This window comes from Neodiprion fabricii, chromosome 1, assembly GCF_021155785.1.
Source record: "Neodiprion fabricii isolate iyNeoFabr1 chromosome 1, iyNeoFabr1.1, whole genome shotgun sequence".
Taxonomy (NCBI): domain Eukaryota; kingdom Metazoa; phylum Arthropoda; class Insecta; order Hymenoptera; family Diprionidae; genus Neodiprion; species Neodiprion fabricii.
The window spans coordinates 29,510,939-29,537,393 of NC_060239.1; the positions used below are offsets into that span (position 1 = coordinate 29,510,939).

The window sequence follows — 26,455 nt, forward strand, 5'->3', positions numbered from 1 at the left end:
CGTTTTTTTATTAATTGAATTAAGTATTAAAGATTTTTAAAATTTTACTGGTAAAGGTAATCTGTACGTATAAAATACGTATCGTTTGAAACACATGCGAAATATCAACACGTATTATGGCAGAAGAGATAACACTTTACATGAAACCGCGATTTTTTGGATTTTTTTTTTTTATACCTGAATTTGCTGACTTTAAGAGGATGCAGGCTCAGAGAGACATTTATACGAAACTTTAGATAAAACTCTGGGTAATAATTGTAAGACACACTCATATAATTACTAGAGTAAAGAGATTTAAAGATTCTACTAAAGTTTGTCCCGCGATTTTTACGTAATCGACCGTTTCGTAAGCTCGGTCGCGAATTGTAGACCTATTGGAGCCTTATCTGCACCCCCTCAATCCCTGCTCCAGTATTCATTAGTTAATCAATTTCTGCGCCCATCAAAAGGCATAGTGGCATAACTTTTTCCATCAAGTCGGGAATGTTTGCAGCACGAATTTTAAGCAGTTTCTTCCACGCTGCGGGCAACGCCGACTTTACCAAATGCTCTTTTATCACATCTGAAATCAAATTTCTGATAGTTGTCAAGCCTAAAATCGTATGAAACATTTGAACGTAATACGTTTACAGTTAACTTTAAAATTAATATGATTGTCAGTCTTCACATTGGAAGCACATACCTGATTTCACAAGGCTATCGGTCAACGCTACGGTATTATAAATTATAGGGGACTCAATCTGAGGACCATGTTTATCAAGAAAATCGCGAATTGTCGACCCGATCTCTGCTTCAATCACAGGTGTTTGAGATTCCACTAAGCTTATAGTTGTGAGTATAGTCAAGCTTAGCAATGCCTCATTCTGCATTAAAGCATGTTGAGCAGTCAACATTTTGACCAAATGTTTAATAGCTCCGTGACTTATAATTAACGATGCGACTTCTTTATCTCTGAAACAAGATTTTTCTATAATTATCAGTTTAATGATGTCAGTATATTAGCAATTCATAGCTTACATTGAATCGAGTCACCCGACTCATTCTGTTCGAAATAAAAAATTTTCGTCACTGAAACAACGCTCACCTGCTATTTTTGATTAGCCAAGCTAATAAACGATTGGCTTCACCTTGTACTCCTGGATGATCCTCTGTACCACACCATTCAACCGTTCTTTTAATGAGATCTTCTCTTTTACCCAAGGAAATCGCGGCCTCTTCTAGATACCATATGGTACAAAATCAGAAAATTAAAAAAGACTATCTAGTTTCACACATTATCATGCACGACTACATTCAAGTAACCTAGAGATAGAAATGTATGAGAGAAATGTGATGATAAAAAATATTAAAAAATGTTAATTAAGCTTACGTTGCCCATCGATGACCATTCTTAGTGTGCCCAGCAGTTTGAATACAACAGGAAACGTGGGAATATCTAACATAGGATAAACAACATCGACGAGACCATCCGCTAATACCAGTGCTTTGTTGCAGGAAGGAATGACAAGATTACGAAGGGCGCTGAGCAAAGCATGTTGTAATCTTATGGGGCAGTTTCTATTATCATTTTTGCTCAGAAGCCGCAACAATTTTCGATGGACTCCTTGAGTAACCATGAGCTCGCAATGCGTATCACTTCTGGCAAAATTTCCCATTGCCAAAACAGCCGCAAGCTGCAGATCCTCGTCGTCACTTTCCAACCAGTCGACCAGCTTCTTATATACTTCTCCATTGCTACCGTTGTAGAGAACATCCATACTATCATCTGCATAAGAGTAAAATTATTTTCAGTATGATCGTTTTGCAGTTTTCAATTTTGTCAGCAAATTTAAACATGATATTGACATTGTTGACGATCTATGCATATAAAACTGCATCAGGTTAAGTATGTCAATTACTTGAAGGGTGATAAATACCCTCCTACTTTCTTGAATAACTAGCATCAAATATTTACCTCCAGTAAGAATTAAGACAATCAAATCGCAAGCGACTTTCAACACCGATCGCGCCTCTTCGTCTGTACAGCGTGGTCCATGTTTTTCTAATAGTTTTAATAGTAATTCGCACACACCAGCTTTTGCTAGTAATAATTTTGTACTTTCTGTAATGAAAAAATACAGGATGCATTACAACAATATCATAAGTTTATTTTGGAATGTAATCTTGATTGCGAAAATTATCAGCAAAAATTCAGATCGGGAAAATACTTGTCTCTGACAGTTTACCATTTTCTGCTTGTCCATGTAACAGCTCTAGGCACATTTCTGATAATTCTGGTGATGCATCACTCGCTAATATATTAACAAGTATTTTAGTTAATCTTTCATCCAGAACCTCCTGCCCCAAATCGGTTAATATTCCTAATATCAACATGGCATGGGTTGCTGCTTCGCCAGATGTGGTGCCATCAGTTTCTAAAATACTGCAAACAACTGACAGCACGTTGTCATCCAAGGCCTGTAAAATTTATTCTGTAATAACAAAATGTATAATGCTAACAAAGTCGAAATTACTGTATAAGTGCGAACGGATTTGAATTGAGTAGTTTACCTTTTTTTGTAAGGCAGTCTGATTGATAAGAAAGTTCAGTAAAAAGCCAGCAGCAACATTTCTCAATCCAGCAGCTCCATCACCATCACCTAAACTTATCCCCATTTTCAGGGCTGTTAAAATGTATGTTAATCCATTCTGCTCGTCCACCAACATCTTTCCCTTGTCTATATTCAGGGAAAATAACAGTTATAATTATGTTTCATGTACAGTAAAGAACAACTATAGCAGAGTGTAATTTCACAATAAGATCATTGCATATTGAACATCAGATAACATATAACGAACACCCACAGGTAACACAAATAAATTACACGATAAGATAGCTGCAATTGGTTTATAAACGCACCATTTTCATAGCAAATATTTCCCAGAGCTCGAGATGCTTGTGTCAGAATATCAATATCATATTCTCCTTTTAATAACTCTACTAAAGCCTTAATCAATTCTGGGTTTGTACATTTCTCTCGCCCTCGATCGGTCTTAGCTATTTCGGCTATCGCTCTTGTAGTTTTCGCAACGATTAATGGTGACTCGTACTTTAGAAGTGTCAGGAATACATCATCGATAGCAAACTCTAATGTTTCTGTAAATAAAAAGGTAAGCACATAAGTGTTTGAATGGGCAAGTGCTTTAAATCTGTTCTATTTCAAGTAAAAGTGGCAAGATTAAAGTATGGAAATCGGAAGACTGCGAATACTTATTTCAGAACCAGATTGCTATGGGCTTTATTCATCAACAATCAAAATCGTAAAACTCCTTCAACTAATATTGTTGATTTATATACCATGTATGTGCATGGACTTGGTTGGGCTGAAAGAGCATGCGCCAATACACCCATATTTATTACGCAATCAGCCTGGCTGCTTGGCAGTGTGAGCGCATTGGTGCATGCATGTTAGCCTGCAGTAGTCCATGAGAATGAATGGCGTAAGAATAAGAATCACCTCCAACAGATGTTTTGCTAACGTTGATCAGAGAGTCCAGTATTTTCATTATGTTTGTGATACCATTTTCTTTAATTTCATTCCCAGATTTAATGGCATCGAGCAACTCCCCGAAAAGTTTGTCAATATTGTGCGTTGTTTCCCCTGGAACAGTGAAATTCTTTGTAAATTTGTTTTCACGGTACATTAATGAACGGAAATCTGTCCCTCCCATCTCATAGGATTATATATTGACTTCATCATTTACATTGAAAAAGTAGACGTAAAAATTGATCGTTTGGATTTTCTGAAGTAAAATCCGAGTTTTGAATTTCGCACTAAGAAAATATTGTAAAACAAATGCTGAACTTATAAATACATATAATTCGTTAAATGAAAAATGATCTAAAATAATAAAGAATCACAGATTTCAATGGAGAGATGAAAAACATGTTTACATGGCCAAAGTAGAGTTACAGGCTGGCCGTTTATGCGAGAATCATTGTTGCTTCCAGGTACATTAAAGATTACTAAACAAGTTGTGATGTATAAAAAATATTTTCGTGAATAAAAAACGACAAATGCATTGAAAACGACATTCCTTTAAACTTACCTTCCATTATTATGCCGTACTTTCAAACTTCTTTGGTGCAATTTTGGTTAATTTAGTGGCTAGTTACTTAAAAATAAATGTTTACCCCTCAAAACATTTTTTTTTGTGTTGTAAATATTGGTGGGAAGGTACAATGTTTTGTTGATATAGGAAGACAGAACATAGCCGGCCTTCAGAAAATTGACATGCGTCGATGACGTCTTCATTTAATACTCCCTTTTTCGGACGCTAAAGATTTAGGAACATAAGGAGCGTACAAGCGGCTCCGTTGTCATTCCCCACAAAAAATCTGCATCACGGTGCATATCCAAGGAAAAAATATCGCAGGCAATTTCATCCCCGACGATAACGGAATTTTAACGATATCAATAATACCGATAAACTCGATGAACTCAAGATTTCCGTAATTCTACATTGAATAAAAATCATTAATAGTGCGTTCTAAAATACACTGGCAACACTTCAGCCTCTAACTATTGACGACACTTGGACGCAATATTGCACGCCGCCCGAGCGATAAGCGGCTACGCGCTAGGTCTGAATTCTCCATTGCCAACACAATCGACTAGGGAAAAAAATTTACTGTCGCAAAATCGGTTTCCGTCCCAAATTTTTGAAAGGAGCTACTTGCCATCTACTTAGACGCTCAGCCAATTTCGTAAAAATGTTACTCCGATAGTAAGCAGAGTGATCGATGCGTGTTTATACGATATACACATACTCTGATCTCTGGGTGCGTGCCGAAATTAGCTTCCAGTACCACACATCTCTGCCAGTACTGTCAATAACTATTTACCTTATGCGCCGCCGAGTTTGTGATCAGCTCTGCCTCTGTCCTAGGGAGTTTTGAGCGCTGTCAGCTAGTTTCGAAAAATACCCTCTATTGTATGTAATTCCCTAAGAACAAGTTATGCAAACAATGGATAGAGCACGCTACTGACGTAGCAACCGCCTTTGGCAACCGCTTTCTAAAAGTGATAGATACAAATGGCTTCTGATGGTGATAGAGGGATTTCGGATAGCATTCAACCGTCCAAAAATGTCACAAAGCAACTGTCCGGCACTGAAAAAGAGTTGGAAAAGAAGAAGGAAAAACTTCAAGGTATAATAGCAAATAGTGTGATATGTTCAAGGAGATTTACACAATCATAACCTCTTTTTGTTATTTACCGATTAGGAAGACAACAGTTCAAAAAAATTATATCCTGATAGGATATTTAGAGATATAGCGTGTAGTGATATTATAATTATAAGAATCTAAAATAATTGATTCAATCAACATTTCTGAATGACGATTACAACTTTGATTTCAGCGGCAGTTTTTCTGACTGCTGTAACAGGAATAGCAGCAACATTGGGTTTTGGAACAACAGTAATTGCAGCTCGAAGACAGGATCCAAAGTATTTTCAAGAAGGCGTTTCTGGGACAAAAGCAATGACGGAAACTGGAGCATCGTTAGCTCTTAGAGCCCTAAGCTGGGGAACATTGTACGCCGTAACTGGCTGTGGCATATTATGCTACGGTCTTTGGAAATTTTCAGGAGCGTCTAACGCAGAGGAGTTCAAAATAGCCATGGGTTCAATGTTGCCTAGGATATCAAAAAATGACCCACCTCAGAGTAGGACGGAGTTCGAAGGACTTACTGATTTGTTAACATACATCTCTGAAGATTGGGGTAATGAAAAAGCAAAAGAATGTAAATAAATCATGATGTTGTAATACTGTATTGGTCATCATTCATTGTTTATATTTCTAGTCAAGAATTAATGATGTGTAACATGTTTTGTAAAGAGATACGAATATATAATTCGAAATAGAAACACCAATTTTTTTTATGCTTATCCAAATATTATTTACAAACAAGGCTAACTCATTTTCCCATGATCATCAAAATTTTTATCACTCTTTTGGTACATTATGATCTGATCTTAATCAATGTCTAACAGCGCTGGACCTAAACTTAAGGTGCTGGCATCTCTTATCAAATTTAACAGGCAGATAATAAAAAAATTGGACTTTGAAACAATGTACCTCTTCATTTCCAAATATGAAATAATTATTAGAGTGAAATTTTAGCCCCTTTTTTTTAATGCCTGCAGACTTCCACCCATCTTAGAAATTTTTATACAAAATTCTGTTGCGGCCCTCGCATAACGAGCAAAGTGTGCAGCACATTGAGCTTGACACAGATTGAAATACGATAAGATTTGAATCCTTGTAAGATAGCAGACAAGCCATTGTCGGTAAATTTTTACACATACTTAGTCATGAAATAATCTTGATGCATGTTGAACCCATATCGAAATGAAAATAAAAAACCACTGCAAAATGAAATCTTTCACATGCTCGTCCTTGTTGCCATTCCTATTATTTAACACAACATATGTTGTACATAATTCTTGCTGACCGACTCTATGAAAGTGCAGAATGGGAAATTAAACTGGCATATGTCATGAGTAAATCGAAACTGAAGAGCAAATGCTTTAGCTGCCTGCTTAAATATTTGGACAATGTACACCGCCAGTACAAATTGCTTCAGAAATCTTTTCATACGGCCGGAGTTTGCATGATGTAAACGTTGTACCGAGTTCGAAGATATTGGCAAATGACAACTCGATATCTGAAGAACAAGAGAGAATGGCGTGATTATGAACTTGCCTGTGCGTCATGTCATGTATTTACGTTAAATTAAAATTTCATTATCGTTTGATCCTTGAGTCTGGTAGCTACTTAACATTCCATGATTCATCCAAATGGACGGAAGAGTAAAGATTGAATACCATTTCACACTCTAATTAACATCTCCTTTTGGATTCACACTAGTCTTTAATGTTCACAGCCCATGCACTTGACACGTCGAGCCTATAGTTTACGGGCATACGAATTGCTGGAATCGTTTGAAAACATTTCATCCCTTGATATTCCAACTGTGTGATTAATGTAAAAGAGACTCCCACGACAACGCACATGTCGTAAAGTCGTCTTTTAGCCGTTTTTACAAAGACATCTTTTACGCAAAGTAAAGAGGCGTCGTGAAGCTGTCTTCCTTGTTAGACAATTTTGAGACATGGATTTTGATGCATCGAAAAGATTTCCTGAAGCCGTCTTTTTGTAATACGCTTTCTCACCGTCAGATGATTCTACATTTCGAATAAAGTAAATCGCATAATGCACAGTCAACGCGTCGTTAATCGTAGTCAAAATTTTTCCATTTTTTTTTTTTGGTCAAAATTAGCAAATGTGTAATGATTAAAAAGTGTCTTTTTTTAGCAGTTCAGTATCCTCAGTCACTACTGTACATCTGACCTTTAATAATTTATGTGATATTAGATGCTTAAATCAATTGCGAATTAGCTGCTTTGATGTTACAACAATTTTCTAGCCTAGATCAACACGAACAAATGCTGTGGTATACCTTTGACCTCGCATTTAACGAACTCGTGAGCCATAATATTACGTTGTGTTGGTCTGTGTTAGGAAATTAATGTAGCAGATAATAATTTTCATGCATCGAAAGACGTCCCTAGGCCGTCCAATAAAGGATGTCTTCAAAATGTCTTCTTTGATCGCTAAAAGATGTCGGAAAATGTTGCATCCGCCATCTTTTCGACATCTTTAAGGCATCTTTTAGGAGTCTCGTAGGAAAAACTGTAAGCCGTCTTTCCCGATCATATGGCGTCGTTTAGACATCTTTGAGGGGCGGGTATCTTTTCTGGGTCGGATGTACCTGAAATTTCAAGTGCCAACCTTAGTTGATAATATGGGTGTATGTATTGCGATTATAAGACTTACAAAATACTAAGTACAACTGGTTTAACCAGGTCAATAAGTACTGCTGTGAAAAAATAAATCAGGGAGAAATTTGGTTCGATCTTGAAACATTGTTAGAAAAAAATAATAATGCGATTGAAAGGCTCAACAACCATTTGAAATTATTAGATTACAACAATTGCATTAAATCAACTTCCTTGTACTTCGATCTAACGTAAGCATAACAAAAAACGTACCAGCTGCATCACGACTTAACAGTGGGTCCGTTTGTTATTTTATTTCCACTTGTTTCCCTCTCGTTCATTCGCCTCTGCAAGTTCTACGGCAAAATACATCAAGATAAGATTCATTTTGTTTATGTTTACTGTAAAATAAATTACGTAAATGTGTAAAAAAAGGGAACCGAAAAGAGAGAAAAATAAAAATTAAAAGAAACCTGACCGTCAAAGTTAGCTCGGAAAAAAATATGCGACTAGCTTTGATGGATTGCAAATGCCATTAGGACTATGATCAGGACCAAAAAAATTATTCGCATCGTAGTCGAGGACAATAATTAGCTGAGCGTGGTAAGCGGATGCTGACCTCAGAATGTAAGTAATATTTACGCAACAGGCAACGACGCTGCTCGTTTATATAAAAAAAAAAAATAATAATAATAATATCGGTGCTGGAATAATAAATTATACTTAAAATACCCGTGCATATTCTAATGTAAGTTTGCATGAGCGTAAATTAAGAGATGAACATAGTTCAAGTGTCCCAGTAGTAAAGTACAATGTGCACAAAAGATGCAAGCAGTAATATCACAAGCGGGACATTACATATAGTTTACCGTAAAAAAAATTTCAAACCAAGAACGACGATTCACGGAGACGAGCGAAATCTTGCTTACATATATCGTGACTTGCTCAACTCTGCGTATCGCTTGTCTAAATTTAAAGTCAAGAATGAAAAGACGATTAACTGAAGCTGATGAATCGAATTTGACATACATGTAAAACCAGTATTACAACCAATAAAAGAAAGGACGTTGATAAAAAGAAGAAGACGGTCGGGAATTTCCATTAATATTTGTAGTGTTTTTACCATCGACACGGGAATACCAATTACCGAACCATTGATCGATAAATCGCATTTTTTACACCGAAGATATGTTTCCTTCCTTCGTGATATTATCAAAAGATTGCAAGTGGCGTTGAACTGCTCCTTGAAAGGTCCGTGAAGATCAGTTTTAAAATAATTACACAGTCAATCCATTTACAGCAGACCTTAAACTCACACGTGTGCAACTAGTCATTGAAAATGTGACGCATTTCATGACTTGCGATACGTCAATGATACAAGTCATTTTAAATTCGTTCTACAACTCATAATTTGTTCGATCAAATTACCTGCTCAAAACCTTCAATAATAGGTTTGTGCGTTGCCCGTGCGTGTATTTAACTATAAAACACATGTGATTTAATTCGGAACTCCCGTTGACCGTGACACTATTTTTGTTTACTCCATGCTCTAGGGCCAAATTTTTCAAATCTGGGACTAGGATCTTTGTCAGTAAAATGAAACGTGGGTCGTGTGATTACGATACGCTCGTTGATAAATGTTTACGGTGTTTCGAGCGTCAAACGGTTTCACCCATGGCCAACGGTGAAACACGCATACGGCCGCCGAGTATTTAAGATATTCATCTGATTGTGAGTAATGTGATTTCGGAAATCCGCGCTGAACTTTACAATGACAGCGAAACCACATTGAAAAACTGTGTCAAAGATTGCTTATACCTATACGTACAAAATTTTTCCACTTGGCTGTACAAGTGTGTACTTGCGTTGAACCAAAAGATTTTGAACTCTGCATGACACTTGCTAAAGCAGTTACTGCTTTGGAATCCCATCGTAAGTCAAAAAATGGCTCAAACTGAATACATGCACATACCTACTTAATTATGTAAACAGCAATCAACTGCGATACTCGGAAGACGTAAGGAAAATATTCGTGAAATGAATCACTTATACGTGATTCAGTATATGCGAGAAAATTTCCAGGTCTCTGTTGGATTTTTACCGTGCCCTGAAGAAAGTGAAATATTAAATTTATATAAATCATTCCAACGTCGGTTATAATGATGACGCAATTTATCACCACGTAGTTACCAAGAAATTTCCGCGATTATATTCTCATTATACAAAAATTAGAAAGTAATGTAAGTCACAAGCTCCACAGGCGATTATCAAAATTGTCGAGTTTTTGTAAATTTACACTAATGTATTAGAACTTATGAGTGCAGGATTTTATAGGGTGACGTCAGAACGGAAAATCTGGGAATTATGAGCATCGAGAAGAGTAAGGAAAAAGTCAGGGAATCAAAATGGAATACAGGAAAAACATCCTTTTTTTATAAATTGATTTCAAAATTTCGCAATACTTTGTAAATTTAACTAAGCTAACTTTCGGAAATGGTATTGATCGATTTTTAATTATTTGTGAGAAATGAAGCAATTATATGTATTTTTGAAACGAACATGTATTGAAGGTGAACAATTCCTGGAGCTTTTGGTCATAAAAGCTGCCCAACATTACCTAAATTTCGTGGAAACAGCTCAAGGAATTCTGAACTTTTTGACGGGAAAAATCAGGGAATTTTATTTCAGCAAAATTTTCGCTATCCGGATTCAGTGCACTGTCGCCACAAAATAGGCTGAACATGGATCGGACGAATGCAGTTAGATCGGTAAAATAATCCGGAAACATTTAAAGTGATTCTGCTTAATTCAGCCGTATTAAGTACAAAGTCTTACTTCCAACAGAACGCGAGGAAATTTTTATTATTTCAATTGCATTTGCTCAAACTATCTAGAATCTCTCGTTGACGATCTAAGAAACGCGTGTCTATATACCTGTTCGGTTAAAAACTCGCGTGTAAGAGCAAGATAAATGAAATGACGATAAAAACTGACAATCAAGTGATTAATAGATACATTCGTATTTTAAAAAAGATGCGATTTTACTGAACAATAATGAAACACCAGCGTAGTTTCTCTCTAATTTCACACACAGGCGATCCGTCGACCAAATGCAAACCAGATCTGCGTGATAATTGCAGTCCACGTTTCTGTCGCGCTATCACCGTACAAATATAATAATGAATAACTAAATTGCAGAGAATAAAATTCGAATAGAAAATGGGATGACATAGGAATGAATGTCAATGAATACGGAACGAGGAAGAATGGACAGGTGTCAAGGCAAACACGGCCGAGAGAGAGAGAGAGAGAGAGAGAGAGAGAGAGAGAGAGAGAGAGAGAGAGAGAGAGAGAGAGAGAGAGAGAGAGAGAGAGCTGATAGTGTCAAGTGCAACTACGTACGACGGTCGAGTTCGATGTCACATAATGCAATTATAACGACGCTATCGCCGTTGCGGGTCGTTTAATTTGCATTGCACATTGTCCGGCTTCTGTCGAGCCAAGTTTGCGGCGGTGTTTTGAATAAAATAGGTAAGAGGTCAGACTGAGCTGCGAATATCGGAAATAGATATATTTGACAGGGGTCGAAAATTTGCTGATTTTGGTGATTTTTCTTCTCTTTTTTTTGTTTATTCTTAAAATACGCTAATCAGTCCTAATTTCTGTATGTCAAATCATAGCACGCATGAAGAACATAAAATAAATTTTTTAACCTCTAATTTTGTTTCTGTTTTTTTTTTACATTTTTTTCCTCAACGGTTTCTCGAAACGTGGTTTTCCAAAACGATGGACACTCTCAAAGGAAGAGTTTCCAAACTATCTGTCTCAAATTCGGATACAATATTCTTTACGCCATTCTTTATTTTGCAATGGAAGTTTGTTTTTTTTTTTGAAAACTTTATATTTTTTTTAACGAAAAACTGTCAAAGCAACAAACTAAATTCGATCCTTTTTTCAAACCACCTCCATTTTGTCAATTTTGACTAAAAAAAAAAAAAAAAAACCCCATAACAAGGTAGCAACTTTCATACTGATTAATAATCTTTTTACTTTATCTTAAATGATTTTTACGGCCACAACCGTGTCCACCATGGAGGCTTCTTTTTTTCGAAGTCGGTTTCAGCTTCATAGAATGGATTTGAAAAGAAAAAAAAATGTTAAAAAATTCATTTTTTGTTTGTCACAAGTGCTTTGATTTGACACAAAAATGATTTTTTTTATTTATACATATATATATATCGTTGTTCCCGCACATCACTCGTCAAGTTGTTTGCCATTTATTACGCTACATTAAAGCGCACGTAACGCTTAGGCTACAGGCTCTCAGCTGAATCGGTATGAAAATATTTGCCCGTCATGCATCCCGATAGAAATGCGTAGATGCCTATTACAGGTTTGGCCAGACGAGTAAACTATCATCTCTTGGTTTATAATACCCGAAGGCAATTGCGAGACACAATAGCGGCGGGGAACTGTTATTCAGTAATACCGACGGAAGCGGACCGCTTATTATCCTGCAGCTATATTCTTACGTCAACGAATGAACGAGCTACCGTCGCCTCCTTATTTAAGCTTTGCAACTCCAAGAGAGCCTGTGTTAACCGAATTGCGATACCGAACGGGAAACCCAATGATTGAAAGTCTGAGGTACCTGGCGGTTCCGTCGTTTCTACATATACCGGGTCGATTCAATTAGTCGTCGGTCCCAAGACCAATGACGCTGAAATACTTGAGTTTCATTTTCTGCCCTTCACTTCGCTTCATCGGCCTCAATTTTCACTCTCCGACGTAATTCTGTTAGGACGTTTGCCGCGGAGAGGAGAAGGTGAAAAACCTTTTACCTCGACTAGAATCGCGTCTTTCTCCGCTTAAGGAAGAAACGCGTCACCGAGTTGTCGAGTGACATAATCACGGAGAACTTGTTTAGCAGTCGTTCACGACTGCCGTGTCTTCGACTTACCGACGACTCCCGATCCCTATCTGATTCTTCTAATCGGACCGTAATATCACGTCGATGTAGGACCATTTCGTTAGACACAGCATCGCGTTCCGGCTACCGCTGCGTGTTTTCTCACTCCCGAAAAGACCGTGTTTCGGAATAAATTAGAAGCTATATCATAGGTATATGCGAGATAATCGGCGCTTTCCTTTTATACGTCAATTTTCTCACACAACACGGCGCCAAGTGATTTGTGACAGTAACTTGATGTAAAAGGAAAGCACCCAATTGTACGAGATTTACCTACACTGCCCGGACCAAATAGGTATAATACGTGCAGACATTGCATAAAGTGAAAAAATTAAGTTTCACAAATAACAACAACAACAACAATAATAATAATAATAACAATAGAAGCGCGAAGACTTTCCGTTACGGCGTAATCCTGCAACATTTTGTTACAAGAAAACGAATTATATTTTATCTGGAGAATGATTTTTATCTGTGATAAAGAAATTCTGCAAAATAGGCAGGTATGTGATTTAATACCCGATTTGATTAGCCGGCTCATGCACATTAATGTTGAGTTGTAGCATAAATGCGAATGAACTTGAGAGTTTTCCAGTGTTTACTTATCGACGTATATATTTGCACACCAAATGCGCAATTAATATTGGCATCAAATTATTCAAATTGGCATTTCATATTAGCCGCGTAAAATTCCACACCGAATAAATGTAAAGCATTTACACAAAACTTGGTAATTCAGTGCCGCGCGTCAATGCTATTTAATCGTTTGTCGTAATGATACCATTTAACGAACTGATGAACTTTCCATGACCGGTGTAGATAAGGTAAATCGACTCATTTTAATCAAGGCTATACCAAACGAGCACGTAATTTGCACAAATCGCGCACGTCGATCTTCACGTCATATCGAATGTTAAAAAGTTGCAGGAAAGAAGGTTAGCCATCACGGTCAAAGCCCGAGGCGTAGAAATCGGAAATGAAATTAGCTGTCATTCTCACATTTTTCGTCAGAGATTTTGTAACGTCGCTATTACGCGTCCCCTGTAAGATTCGCGTTGAGATAACGTGGTTAAAAATTCTTAAATTCTTTTCATCTTGATATACCTGACACAGGCTTCGTCGTTTGCGGTACAAAATCAGGGAGTGATTGCTTAGTTTCCACTCGTCAACGTTACACGATGTAAACAACATTTTGTTTACAGCCACGTCAACATTCTATACCTGAAATTCACACACGGTCGAACACACGGACTCTTTGCGGCATTATTAATATGCCAATGCCATGAATACTTAATTATCTCCAGCGAAAGGCAAGACTAGAAAACACGGCAACCGATGACCTACATGTTCGTACGATTCTTCGTTCGCCATGTCCGGTAATATACGTGGACTTACCAACTCGAACATCGCTCCGTAATGGCAAAAAAGCGACCCTGTACGTACATATTATATTATATATTCGACCAGAAAATCGATCGCTTCGCAAATAGCGAGCTGAATCATTGTACAAGTTGTACTTGTCTGTTTTTCCTCCGTTCTTACTTCCTCGCGTTTTTACTACCGCATCAGCACCCGGTACGAAAATTCTCACGCTTCGCGTTGTCACAGTGAATCGTGTGTACCTATGAACCGACTATGTTTTGGTCCAGCACACGGCGTGATTGCGTCGGAAACGGCCAGTCATCCTTGGCTAACGTACACCTGACAAGCGATACACACCTATCTTTGGGTCTATTATCCAACGCGCCGTTACTTTCGCTGGCACAAGCCGAAAAGTACTTATTGCAAAAACGCGTAACGAGTATGGGATATGACTCGGCGTATGTGTGCGCGAGGTAAAAGTCACGAAGCGCGTAGATCCGACCGCCTGAAACGCAGCCTTAGCTGGTCTAAAGACTGCTAGATAAAATACTGCAATTCGATAATTCAATTCGATTTCGTTCGCCACGAGCAATTAATTGTATACCTGGCTCGTTAGTTCGAATTTCAAATGTACGCCAACTCGTTCCGAACTCAAATATCGCGCTTACTTGAAATTAATTGTAATTTCCCCCTTGCAGTTCATCGGTACGTAAACGATCAAAATATCACCAACACCTCGATGATACAGGACAATATTTGGAGGATAATGTACGTACAAGGTCGAATTTGTAACGTAATCTTATTACGCTGTGTAAACGAGTGCTTAGACCCGATATATCCGTGATTTTGAATGCTTAAATGTGTCTCAACTGCCTTGGATAAACCGTAATCTGCGTAACTGAACTGTATAAACTAGATACAATTTTCTAAAAAGGTGAACACCGGCCGTGTTAATTATAGATTCATCAACGTTCGTTTTGCCATCAAACGTTGAACAGTCTTAATCTCTGTCATATGCAAACAACGTGCAATTTCTCGCACGGTGATATCCTGTACCACGATCTCATTGGCTAATGATTATGCTTTGAACTATTCTAGGTAGATAGGTGTGAATTTCGAAATATCGATTGAACTTTGGTCAGCCAATGATAACCAGCCGCAGGTTATAAATGATAAATTAATGCACCCTAGTTGCAAGAGTATAATAATATTATTGAAATATCAATTCGGCTTAAAAATTTAAAAATACAGTTGGAGTAAATGCGCAGGAAGAAAAAATGTAAATAAGATGTTTAATTAAATCGAATCGATTACGCTTTTACGGTTATCATTCGAATTAACCTCAAGCAATCTTATCCAGCTTCAAATTAATTCTCGTAGCACGTGTAAATTACAACGATGGAAAATAACTTACTGCAGAAGCATCAGCTGTGCACTAAGGATAACCGATCGGTTGAATTTATTGCATTCAAGTTTAAATATCTACTATGCTCTTTGATTTTCGGATGGAGACTATTTGATACATTGTTTATTAGTTACGAATGATAGACGATGAATTTGATAGGATCCAAGTTCAATTTATTAAATATGTCAAATGAATTGCAAGGGCGGCTATGAAATCGATTTCATAACACCATGCGGCTGATTTCAAATTGATCTACGGATACGGGCATATATGTACAATAAATGCTAGATTATTCATTGCAGCCGAGATATCGTCGTGTAATATTGTATCAGCGATACGGTTGATCAATTTTCTGTTTTGACCAAGAATTTCCAGCCGTAGTAAATAGGTTATTTTTTGTTAAAATTAATGTATTTTTAATAATCCGGAAATTCAACTTGGAATATAATTCCTGCTAAATGCTAATTAAGTTCGTTCCAGCTGACGATCAATTGGATTCCAATTATGCTTGACGTTATACGATTTGTCATTAACATTTGTCCCCAGCTCGTAAACGCGTAATATTCCGCTTGTCGTATGTGTTACCCACAAGTTCCTCGAAACGGGTATATGGTAAAAAACACTTGCAATTACTAACGAGCAAAGCAAACGTGGCATACAATAGCATTGAAAAAATTATCAAACATCGCATAGTTAAAAAAAATGCAACCTCGAATAAATCATACTTATTTACTTTATTTTAATATAATATATGTATATATATATATATATATATATATATATATATATATATATATATATATATATATATATATATATACACGATATTAAGAAGTTGACAGAATTATGAAAATGTTTCTTTCCGATTGTAAACAAACTTCCACAATTACTCTAAAATATCACAAGGCAATTCATAATGTTTCAATATTAAGTAACTATATTAATTTTATTTCTACTTCATTCCTTTTATTGTTGTATTGTATTCTATTCGTAGCAAAAGCACTCGCTGTTCTTAATACTGCACGATCTCACATAATATTAAATGCCAGAATTCTTTTCATGCGGGTACACGGAACAACAGATCTGACATTACGTACAGTACCTACATAATAAGCGTGGTGCACATTGAATATTATCGTTTTAATATCGAAATTACAGTTTTAAGGATTGAATGGTTTCGTTGCATAATGATAAATGATATATCGTGTCGTAATGGAAGACAGAAAATACAAAGTTAACACAAACACGTGTCGCGATGAATTTATAAAAACTGTAATTACGATAGAGAATTAGCTTAGGTATTATCGAGCTTTCTACCTTTTGCTCTGACGACATTCGAAGCAGGAATAATGTATACCTTTTTTTTTAAACTTCAGTTTAATTTCATCGATATTTTGCGTAATGATCTCTTCTTCCGTGCAATTAAACGATGCAATGATTCAAGATATTCATTTCCGGGAGAGAGTCGCATTCTTCCGACTTGCACTATTATGCTTTCTTTGAAAAATATCCGCAATCCATTCCATTATGAATTAATCAAGTCCACGCTGCATCGTGTAATTAAGTTCTACATATCAATCATTACAATAAAATACAATTCCTGTATAATTACATAATAATATTGTAATTACCATCAACATACGCTTTCATACCTCATACCTCAAGTTTGAACTTACTTTATAATAAGTAGGTATTTAGTCGCGTTAGAATAATAGTAATAATACAATAATATACACTTTGCATACCGTGCATTTATGAGTATACTTGAAATAAGAGCAATAAAGTATATTTGAGTCGAAATTTTTTTATTACCGTCGTATAATCATACACAACGTTACATCTGTAATATTCTGTCGATAAAAATTTATCCTGTGTCGCAAGAAAATAATTATATTACCCAACAAAGTGTAACAGCAAGACGCTTTAATGGATCCGCACTTCGAAATACCGCATCAAAAACAAAATAAAAATAAATAATACACACACGTATAATAATTATTAAAACTGATATTTGCAAAATTCGAAGAAACAAAATGTATAAACGTTACACGAGTATACGCATATTTACTTACGAATTTTTTTTACCAGTGTGACTCTTGAACAACGTTTAATAACCGTATGCGAAATTTGACATCATCGCTGTACACACAGGCAAACGGTATGGGGGAAAAAAATGTTACACGCGTCGAGGATTGGTCAAGCCTATCGTTTTTCCATCCAAATATTTGTTTCTCCGCATCAGCCGTACGAAGGCGTTATACGACCATTGCAGAGAGTTTACAGAATAAAGAAGGTATAAGTAGTTGAATAAATAAGAATGTAAAGTAAAGAGGAGGCAATGTTCTATCGCATTTCAACGCAATTACTTTGCCGCCGTGTAACGCGAATACATTACAATTTACAACGTTGCGACCGGATACCTAAGAATTTTCGGATACACGTAGTGATAGGGAGATAAAAATAGACCTGTACGCCTATACTCTAAACCCAGGGTATATAACCTATAACATACGTATATAACCTGTTACAAGATGAGTGGAAATATTCGCAAACCTGTGAAAAACGGCGAATATTCGTGCTGCACACACGCAGCGTATGATAAACAATAATGGTGGGCAGTATAAAGACAGTAAAAAAAATTCTCTGACTTTCAAAATCAGATTTCTTCTCCGACTAAAATGCTAAGTAATAGGTAAGTAAATAAGGGTAAGTAATTAATAAAGCTACGAATTTATCGGTATTTAAAAATATGGTCACAATCTATTTAACGGCGACGGAAAGTAATTCGTTTACATCGGAGCTTGAGCACAGAAATATTTTTCTAAAACTATTTTGTCACATAAACGTTTATAGCGAACATTTTCTATCTTATTTTTTCCCCTAACCAATTGAAAGACTCCCGGACTTTTCCCTGATTTTCAGGTTCTCCCTGACGAGATGCCATCACGAATAACCGCATTTATTACACACCCTGTATAAATCAAGTCTGGTGGTGTAGTCAGCTGCGGTTTTAACCTATATACATATACACTTCAATATCTACGTATATCTATATATAAATTCTCCTGGCATTGGGCTTTCGGACGCGATTAAGGATTTTTTCGCTTTGGAATTAAACAATATTATTTACCGTGTATATATATATACAGTATCATAGAGGTCAAAAGTCGATTTACGTAACGTATTATTTGAAAGGACTATTACATTACGTATAATTATAATATTTTTCTATTGGATTTCGCCTTATACGGATGTAATCATCGGTGGCAGAAAGAATAAACAAAAAATCGTGTGCACTGAATATGAACATTTTTTTTTGTACTTCAAATCCGTCGTTAAAACTAGTGTAACAACTGTACGCGGCAAGATTCTTAGATTATTTTACATATATGTGCGATAACGTGTTAGCGGTGAGAAGCTCGAAGTCCGTTTAAGAATTCCAGCTCCTCAATTCTCATACTTTATTTATTTATTTTTCATCTCAGAGAGTCCTTCTCTGCATCGGTCCAAATTAACAACTTCTTACGTCATGCAGCGAGAAAAGAGAGACCGTCATACGCGAGGTGGCGCATTAATATAGTCGAGATCATATTCTTATTACAGATACCTGCATCATGCGGTAGATAAAAATTGTGCAACCCGAATTGGTAACCAATGTAAATACACGCCATGTTACGTCGTATACATATTTTTGTTGTGCGAGGAGGTTAAAGGTGAAGGTTCTGCAAATTAATTTGCGCCTCTAATGAAAAAATTCGCATTCGTTTAATACGAGACATTTCAAGTTACGCGATCATAATTTAATCACCTTATTATACAATGCGTACCTATGTAAAACATGCGTATTTATCCACTTGCTATATTGCACGCATACTTCGATATATACAAATACATTCGCATTATACATATTCAATATACGCGCATATTTATATAAATGCATATATTACACATATATACGCACGTACGAATATAAATTATATCTGTAATGATCTGTAGTGTAATTTCTTATCTGATACGCGATAAACTTGCGAGCATATACGATTGTCGATAACAATTCGTTATCTCGATTTGAGTTTAATTTTTCGTTTCTTCACAAACCATTTTTCCATCTCGTTTTGTCTCAACGCTTCGATTATGCATACCTATACATATATATAGACAGCTACTCGTAATTAATTCCCTAGAAAGACAGACTGGGGTGGATTTTAACGCCAGGCGAGCTTTAAACCACCCTAGTGAGTTAGTAAAGAACATTGTCAACTCAGGACTTTCATCGTAACTCGGTTCAAGGTTCTAAGAAACTAGGGTCGATTTTTCCACCCGTCTGTCGTTTCCGTTACCGTTCAGTTGCGGTATGTTGATTTTTGTTTTTTTTTGCGTTACTAAAATGCATGTATTCAGGTGTCATTACGGTACTCGACCGTAAATAGTCGTACATACCATTTACAGCCATGATTTCCATAGTTCACGACCCATTGTATAATGGCAGAAGAGAAAAAAAATAATACTGATTAAATTACTTTTGTTCGTAATATGTATTGTAACTCGCAAGCAGAAAAGTCTAATTTGAAAACAATATTTTACGACCTTTTCGACAACTTTTTTCACATTTAAGCACTTTAAAATTTCTGACTTTCAAAGTTATAAATAAGTATACGTTTTGAACAGAACAAAACAATGACAATTTTTCTTCTAAAACCTAATGTTCACTCAACAAAACTGCGTGTCAAATTTGACAATCCATTGATTACAAAAATCTACGAATTCGTGATTGAAATGTGACGTTTTTTTGTTTTTTTCCAGCACTTGTCGGTATTCAAATGAATTGTCCACCAATTAAGCTTCAATGAAACTGACTTTGCTACGCGTCATTCTCTTCTATGTTAAAAAACGAAAAGATTTATCTACTCGCGCGCCGCGTTATTTTTCTAGGAACGATTTCACAAACAAGAAACGCATGCAGGGGTAGACATTGGACTCGGACTGTAGTTTAAGGGGTTAAATCTGGGTGGAATAAAATTGATTTTGGGTCTTCAACGGATTCTTAAAACATAACATTTCAAAACTATACTCCGAAAATTAGAGTATGGCGGTTGAATGCGGACCGTGCGGTGCGTTCTCGTTGACGAATTTCTCTGGCGTTAAAACTTTTGATTAGCATAATTTTTTTATAAACCGAGAGTCACAAAGGCTCGAGAGAGCTGCGACGGAAGTCGCGGCCGAAAAAGCTAAAACCGTCGAGCAAGAAGGTGAGAGTTTGGTGAGCCGGCGAAAAAAATTAAAAACGACAAGCGGAACTGATTGTGCCCGAGGACTATTGAATAGAACACAAGATACTTAATATCATCACTCTCTTCGCCACTGTTGCCACTTTCTGAAGTGAAGTGTAAAGAGTGCGACGATGAAGCAAGATTTTATACGGGCGTAACTTACGCCTCGACTTGGCTTGAAAATCGTCGTCATATGCGACAATTGCGACGATTGCACAATTCCATCGTCATATTTAAAACGAGGTCGACGGTTCATATTTACGATGAGAGTTCTCGGTCTCGGATCGGTGGGCACCCGAAATAATACATAATTCCTAATTACATGATTTTTAAAAAAGTTTTCAACGAATTGGAAATAGAAGAGACCGGTAAAAAAATAATCGTCTACGATCGACCGGATCGAATGTTTCTGGCGATGCGACGTGGAGAAAACGAGGTATCACTTCGTTATTTCGAGTTTCTTCTATTATCGGATTATACCATACTGGAAAAGTTCTCGACATCGTAGTGAAAAGTTTGTCTTGGAAGATGTGCGAGACTTGGTACGCGAAAAAAGATACTGCCGAATACGAAGAGTGGAATGAATCACATAAATCCATGCGTATCAAAAACTACCAAGGATCCTTGGGTAAAACGGAGGTTGACACCATCGTTGAAATATTCGAGCGTTCGCAGGAAAATTACGACGCAAAGTGCGCAAGTTAAATATCGGCGGTGGCGACATGCGACAGTAAAACATATACCGGTATTCTAAACGCTCATCCATAAGTCATTCTTTTTATCTCCTTACTGCTGTTAAGAGTAAGGAATGCATCGGTCGGTGCGTGACTAAAAATAAAAGAAACAAGCTATTATATTTTAGATACACATACGTTGCGAAACAATAACGAAAGTTGTAACCAGCTGATTTGGAAGATAAGCCCAAAGATTACTCCGAGTGATAGTGAGTCCATCTCGGTGAATGTAGCTGCATGTCCTTTCAACGAAGGATCTGTTTCGCTACGGAACATAATGAAGAAGGCTTATCATTAAACTTTATCCACGTATAAACCCGACCTAAAACTTTAAACTCGTTTTTCACAAAACGGCTTTTTCAAAGTCGGTGACCACGATATCCCAAAAATCAATGCATCGATCGACTTGAAATTTTACAAGTATCTTTTACGTATGAAAATGCAGTGTTGAGTCGAAGGAATTGTTTTTCGATGAATGGTTTTTTTTATTTTGTATCAACGAAAGTGGAAGCGTTTTTCTCACCGAAATTGTCACGGCTGCTTTCGACTGCGGAGATTTTTTCGAGAATCAATATTTCATCGAATTCTTCGACTACTCTATCCCTGTTTCACGATGTTAATTTGCCGCAAGCTCGAGTCTTCGACGATCACGCGTATAATCAATGAGTAAGTAACATTATAACGATACTTCAATTATACAATATTCTATATAGGTCGGTAAATAAATATCGCGAGCCATGCGTTGTACACAATAATTTTCCCACGATCGATGAATCTTCCTGGAAAATATCCATGGATAACGAATATCGTCAACGCGATCATGGGGAATTTGTCGGTAGTGCCGAGCAGCAGTCTTCGAACCGAAGTGAATTATTCCCGTGGGAAATACCTAATGAGCGGCACGCGATTCTTCGTCGCGCACGAGTCCCGCGATTCCCATGGGAATCGGGCCGATGAAGACGCGAGGCGTAACCTCGAGATTCGTGACAATTCTCACTTAAATATACGCGAGGCTCCACGAGGAGAACAACTTGAGCGTGTTCGCGTATACCATATAGCGGAAAACCTTTATCGACCGGAGGTTTCCTCTTGCTTCCGTTGCGTTCGTATCAAGTTAGCCAAGGTTCTGGAAGCGGGCGTGGATCCGTGCTCGTTTATACACACCAGTGCAATTTAATGGGTCAAAGTAGAGAAGCCGGTCCCCGCAGCCTCATCGCATCGCCGCTCATCTCTCGCTCTCTCTTTCTCTCTCTCAACTCTATTTCCACGATTTACGGAAGCGTCGCGATTGTCCGGGTTACCGAAGCCCGATCGAAGATACCTTTGCTCAAACGATAGCTCCGAAATTAATTGCCACCGTCGTCAATTTCCTTTCATCGGGCTACGATAATTTGCCCAATTACACCGCATTGTACATGCCAATGCAATGCGCGCAGCCGCCGCTCTTCGGGTGTGTTTGTACGTGTGGATGTGTACGTATACTTGGGCGTATAAGCGAGTATAAGTATGCACAATACGGTCGAAGCTTAGCCAAGTGCCGGCGCCCGACTCTCGACCCACTTTCCTGGGCAAACATTTCCGAGCCAACAATACGAACCAAGTGCAGATCCGCGGAAATGGAGAGCGCCGCTTTTCATATTTATATTTATCGCCATGTGCTTGCGGCGTTGGTGCGTCGCTGACCGTTTTACACCCGATTCCGTAATACGTTGTGCGGGTTATGCCTGTGTAGGTATACTATAAAACGTATACTCGAAATTTAAGCTCCGGATCACTGCGATCGCGACGTTAATCGGATAACTTGTATCTTTTTTTCTGCTTTCCCCTGACATCCGTCATATCGACGACTGACTAGTCGTTGCGTCATACGGGACGTGTTGCTCTGTTACGTCAATTACGATACAAACTCGTTCCAACTCTTGCATCTCCGAGTTTCGGGGTCTTTTTTCACTTCTTTTCCTTTCCTTTTTTAACACCGTTTTTTTTTTATTATTCATCTCACAAATCAAGATAACGGACTTTCGATTCTTTCAAATTTGTAGATGCGGAACGCGAGTTTCATCCTGCCGTGTGTGCCAAAGTCGATTCGATCGCAACGCATCTAATACCAATTTTCACGACGTTCAGTTCATATCATATCAGTCTTTAGCCGAATGTAAAATGTCCAGGGTTGTAAATTTATCGAATCATCCCCGTAAGAAGCATGACGATATTCCGCTACTTCAAAGAGTTACCCGCGAGAAATTAAAAAAATCATTCAATATGACATAATATGCACGAGAATCGAAAAGATTTATGTAATGCGTCTAAACATAGTTCATTACACAAGACTTTGTCGGTGATAGCAAACGACCATATACGTCTAATTACAATACAACCGGGTGTATATCCCGACGAGCCATAACTTGAGAGAGGGAGAGAGAACGAAAGAGAAAGACCGTGAACTTGATTACAATCGACCTTGCCATGTCGCATCAATTAATACGTAAATACGCGTGTAACAAACGTTAATTTATCCGCAGCGAGAAAGCGAGGAACCTATGAGAATTTTTCATCAATATTTTCAACTATTACAGGTATGGACAAGCAGATGGGTGTAAAAATATCGCTCGACAAATTTTCACGTGCACACCTGTACGCTGCGTTACATACCAGTAATAAGATGTTGAAAGTTTCGTAGGACTTAGGACGGCTCGTCGCGAATTGTCAGCGCATTCCATTCCGTGCATGCTTCGGTATGCGAGAGCGTCGTACGAGGAGTCTTGATAACATACATAATATATCCTCTTTACTGTCTGACCAACTTTTACTTTATACTTCCAGCGGGGTGGACGAGCGTATTCTTCGGCCTTCGTCCCTTCGCGAATGTTAATTAGCGATCGGCCTGCTGCAGAAATTGTTTGTCGGAACTTTCGTTGACAGATAAATTTGCATGCGCCGCGCCGATGTGCTTTTACACACGTTGTACTTGAATCGAGCCGAGATACATGTATATGCGTATATGCGTGTGTGTAAAATATAAGACAAAGCGGAAATATCTGAGAGGACCCTCTATCCTTCCGAGAAATCTCGTGTAGATGGGACTTGATACCGGTTATGCGAGATTTATTTGAGAAAAATACTTCGAATACTCTTAGTTTGCTGAATTATGCAATAATCGCCGTGCTCGATGTGACTCGCGATGTTGATATTGACCCCTGGAGGCACTGCAGATACGCGACACGTGACAATTCACATAATATCGTCGCGGATGAGAAAAAAAGATAACAAATGACTACGTGAATATGATAATATGAGAATGAAAACCGTTTTTTTCTCCGCAAAAAAAAAACACGCACGATGCAAATCGCACACGTAAGATGTACACAAAAAAAGAAAAACTCGGCAGGCTAATCTTTGCAAATTCGCGTATCGTGTAATAAGCTAGACGTTTCATTATTCCATTTTGCACGGCTCGATTCAGCTTCGGGATTTTTTGCGTGTGTACATAATCGAGGGTTTGACGTTTTATCAACCAGTTACATCATGTAACCGTATGTAAGGATAGTTACGTAATGCTTGGGCCCGTTACACGTGGTCGTTTTTTTTCTCGGAAGAAAGATCGAAAAATTTCCGCAATCCACGATGCTGTGTGATTTGCACTCCACAGAGTATTCCGCTCGGTCACCTGAGTTAATACGCAAGCATTACCGCACAACGTAAACAAGCTGCAGAAATGCGGGGTACTCGTACTGTGAATGTATTTAAATTTTTGTTGAGCACCTAAGTATAATTATACACGATAGTCGTCAAATTTCTATTTTATCTTAAACGCGCCTTCACGATTTATTTGCACTTTTGGTCAGAACGAACAACTCGAGTCATCTTGCGGTTTGGAATTTCCAGCGCAGACGAGTCGTTTGTAACCATGATTTACGGCTTACGATTAGCCCCGAATCGTCGCCCGTTTATTGTGCCAGGAAATTGTCATTTTTCCACGACTGCCCAGCACGTCGATCGCAGCGTTAAGCTTGGTTGGGCGGAACACGTTTTCTCACCACGCAATGGTAAAAGGACAAATTGACAACGATACGGCGGGGAAATGATCGAATTTCGGATCAATGCCTAAGGTTTCGAAGCATAAATCAAACTGACGCTGAAACGTGTCATATGTAAATAATTAATTTCACGTAGGAGTTTGTTTAAGCAAAGCCTCGAGCAAAGCCACAAGTTTCTCGAACACCCGTACGCATGCATGAATACGTATACCCATCGTCTGCATATGACGGGGAAAAAAATTATGTCTGACAGCGGAAAATAATTTCTATCGTAAAATAACTTTAATCACGCATACACGCACACACACACACACAGAAAATACACACGTATTGGGTTGAAATTTACAAGTAATCGAGAAGTTTTATTATATTATCGCAGGCGAGAATGATAATAATAGTAATAGTTATTCGGTCGATGTAATCAACGACCCCGAATATATCACATCATGTACGTACAATTCTATATGTATCAGTGATACACTGCACGTGCGTTTAGAGAAGATAAACTCATACTCGTGACGATATAGCTGATACGATTGATTTTATTATTATCCTTTTTTCATCCAATTCTATCTTAATTTGTGCTTTGAATTCAGTATTTTTGATTCGTTATAAGTGTATTCTTTACATATATTACATGTATATCGGTTCCTCAATGCATTGTTGAAAACATCGTTTGTAGTTTTAGGTAAAGAATCGACGAGCGCATTGTACTTTTCTGAATGTCATGTTCAGCGTTTATTCTTCATAATTGAAATAATCGTGTGATTTTGAGCGTTTGAAAACGAAAACCTGTACAATAAATAGTGTGCGAGAGACAGTACAGGTAAGAGTTTCATATACATGTGCATAAA

At 37.6% G+C, this 26,455-nt stretch overlaps 2 protein-coding genes across 5 annotated transcripts; one reads left to right on the forward strand and one right to left on the reverse strand.

The window, feature by feature from the left end:
• Positions 1–94: 94 nt before the first annotated feature.
• LOC124176027 (rap1 GTPase-GDP dissociation stimulator 1-B) lies at positions 95–26,380 on the reverse strand. Of its 4 annotated transcripts, none has more exons than XM_046556808.1 (12): positions 24,217–26,380; positions 8,098–8,180; positions 7,506–7,817; positions 3,498–3,641; positions 2,900–3,136; positions 2,551–2,717; positions 2,226–2,457; positions 1,955–2,101; positions 1,370–1,765; positions 1,085–1,217; positions 683–951; positions 95–562 (listed from the first exon to the last, which is right to left on the reverse strand). In XM_046556808.1, the coding sequence occupies exons 3-12, from the start codon at positions 7,537–7,539 to the stop codon at positions 423–425; spliced, it is 1,899 nt and encodes a 632-aa protein (XP_046412764.1). In that variant the 5' UTR covers positions 7,540–7,817; positions 8,098–8,180; positions 24,217–26,380; the 3' UTR covers positions 95–422. The 4 variants fall into 4 exon arrangements, with proteins under 4 accessions (XP_046412764.1, XP_046412770.1, XP_046412778.1 ...); XM_046556814.1 differs by lacking the exon at positions 24,217–26,380 and adding an exon at positions 12,476–12,598; XM_046556822.1 differs by lacking the exons at positions 7,506–7,817; positions 8,098–8,180; positions 24,217–26,380 and adding an exon at positions 4,090–4,576.
• Positions 5,022–5,910, forward strand: LOC124176089 (transmembrane protein 242). The gene is made up of 2 exons (XM_046556937.1): positions 5,022–5,191; positions 5,403–5,910. Exons 1-2 carry the CDS (start codon positions 5,077–5,079, stop codon positions 5,792–5,794), a joined length of 507 nt encoding a protein of 168 aa, XP_046412893.1. The 5' UTR covers positions 5,022–5,076; the 3' UTR covers positions 5,795–5,910.
• Positions 26,381–26,455: the final 75 nt, after the last annotated feature.

Excerpts from the sequence above, each read along its gene's own strand:
- LOC124176089 (XM_046556937.1), top strand. The coding sequence starts at position 5,077 with ATGGCTTCTGATGGTGATAGAGGGATTTCGGATAGCATTCAACCGTCC. Across the intron at positions 5,192-5,402 it reads GAAGAAGGAAAAACTTCAAG|CGGCAGTTTTTCTGACTGCT; the intron begins GTATAATAGCAA and ends CTTTGATTTCAG.
- LOC124176027 (XM_046556808.1), bottom strand. The coding sequence starts at position 7,539 with ATGGCTCACGAGTTCGTTAAATGCGAGGTCAAAG. Across the intron at positions 3,137-3,497 it reads TAGCAAAACATCTGTTGGAG|AAACATTAGAGTTTGCTATC; the intron begins GTGATTCTTATT and ends TTTTATTTACAG. Across the intron at positions 1,766-1,954 it reads TGTCTTAATTCTTACTGGAG|ATGATAGTATGGATGTTCTC; the intron begins GTAAATATTTGA and ends ACTCTTATGCAG.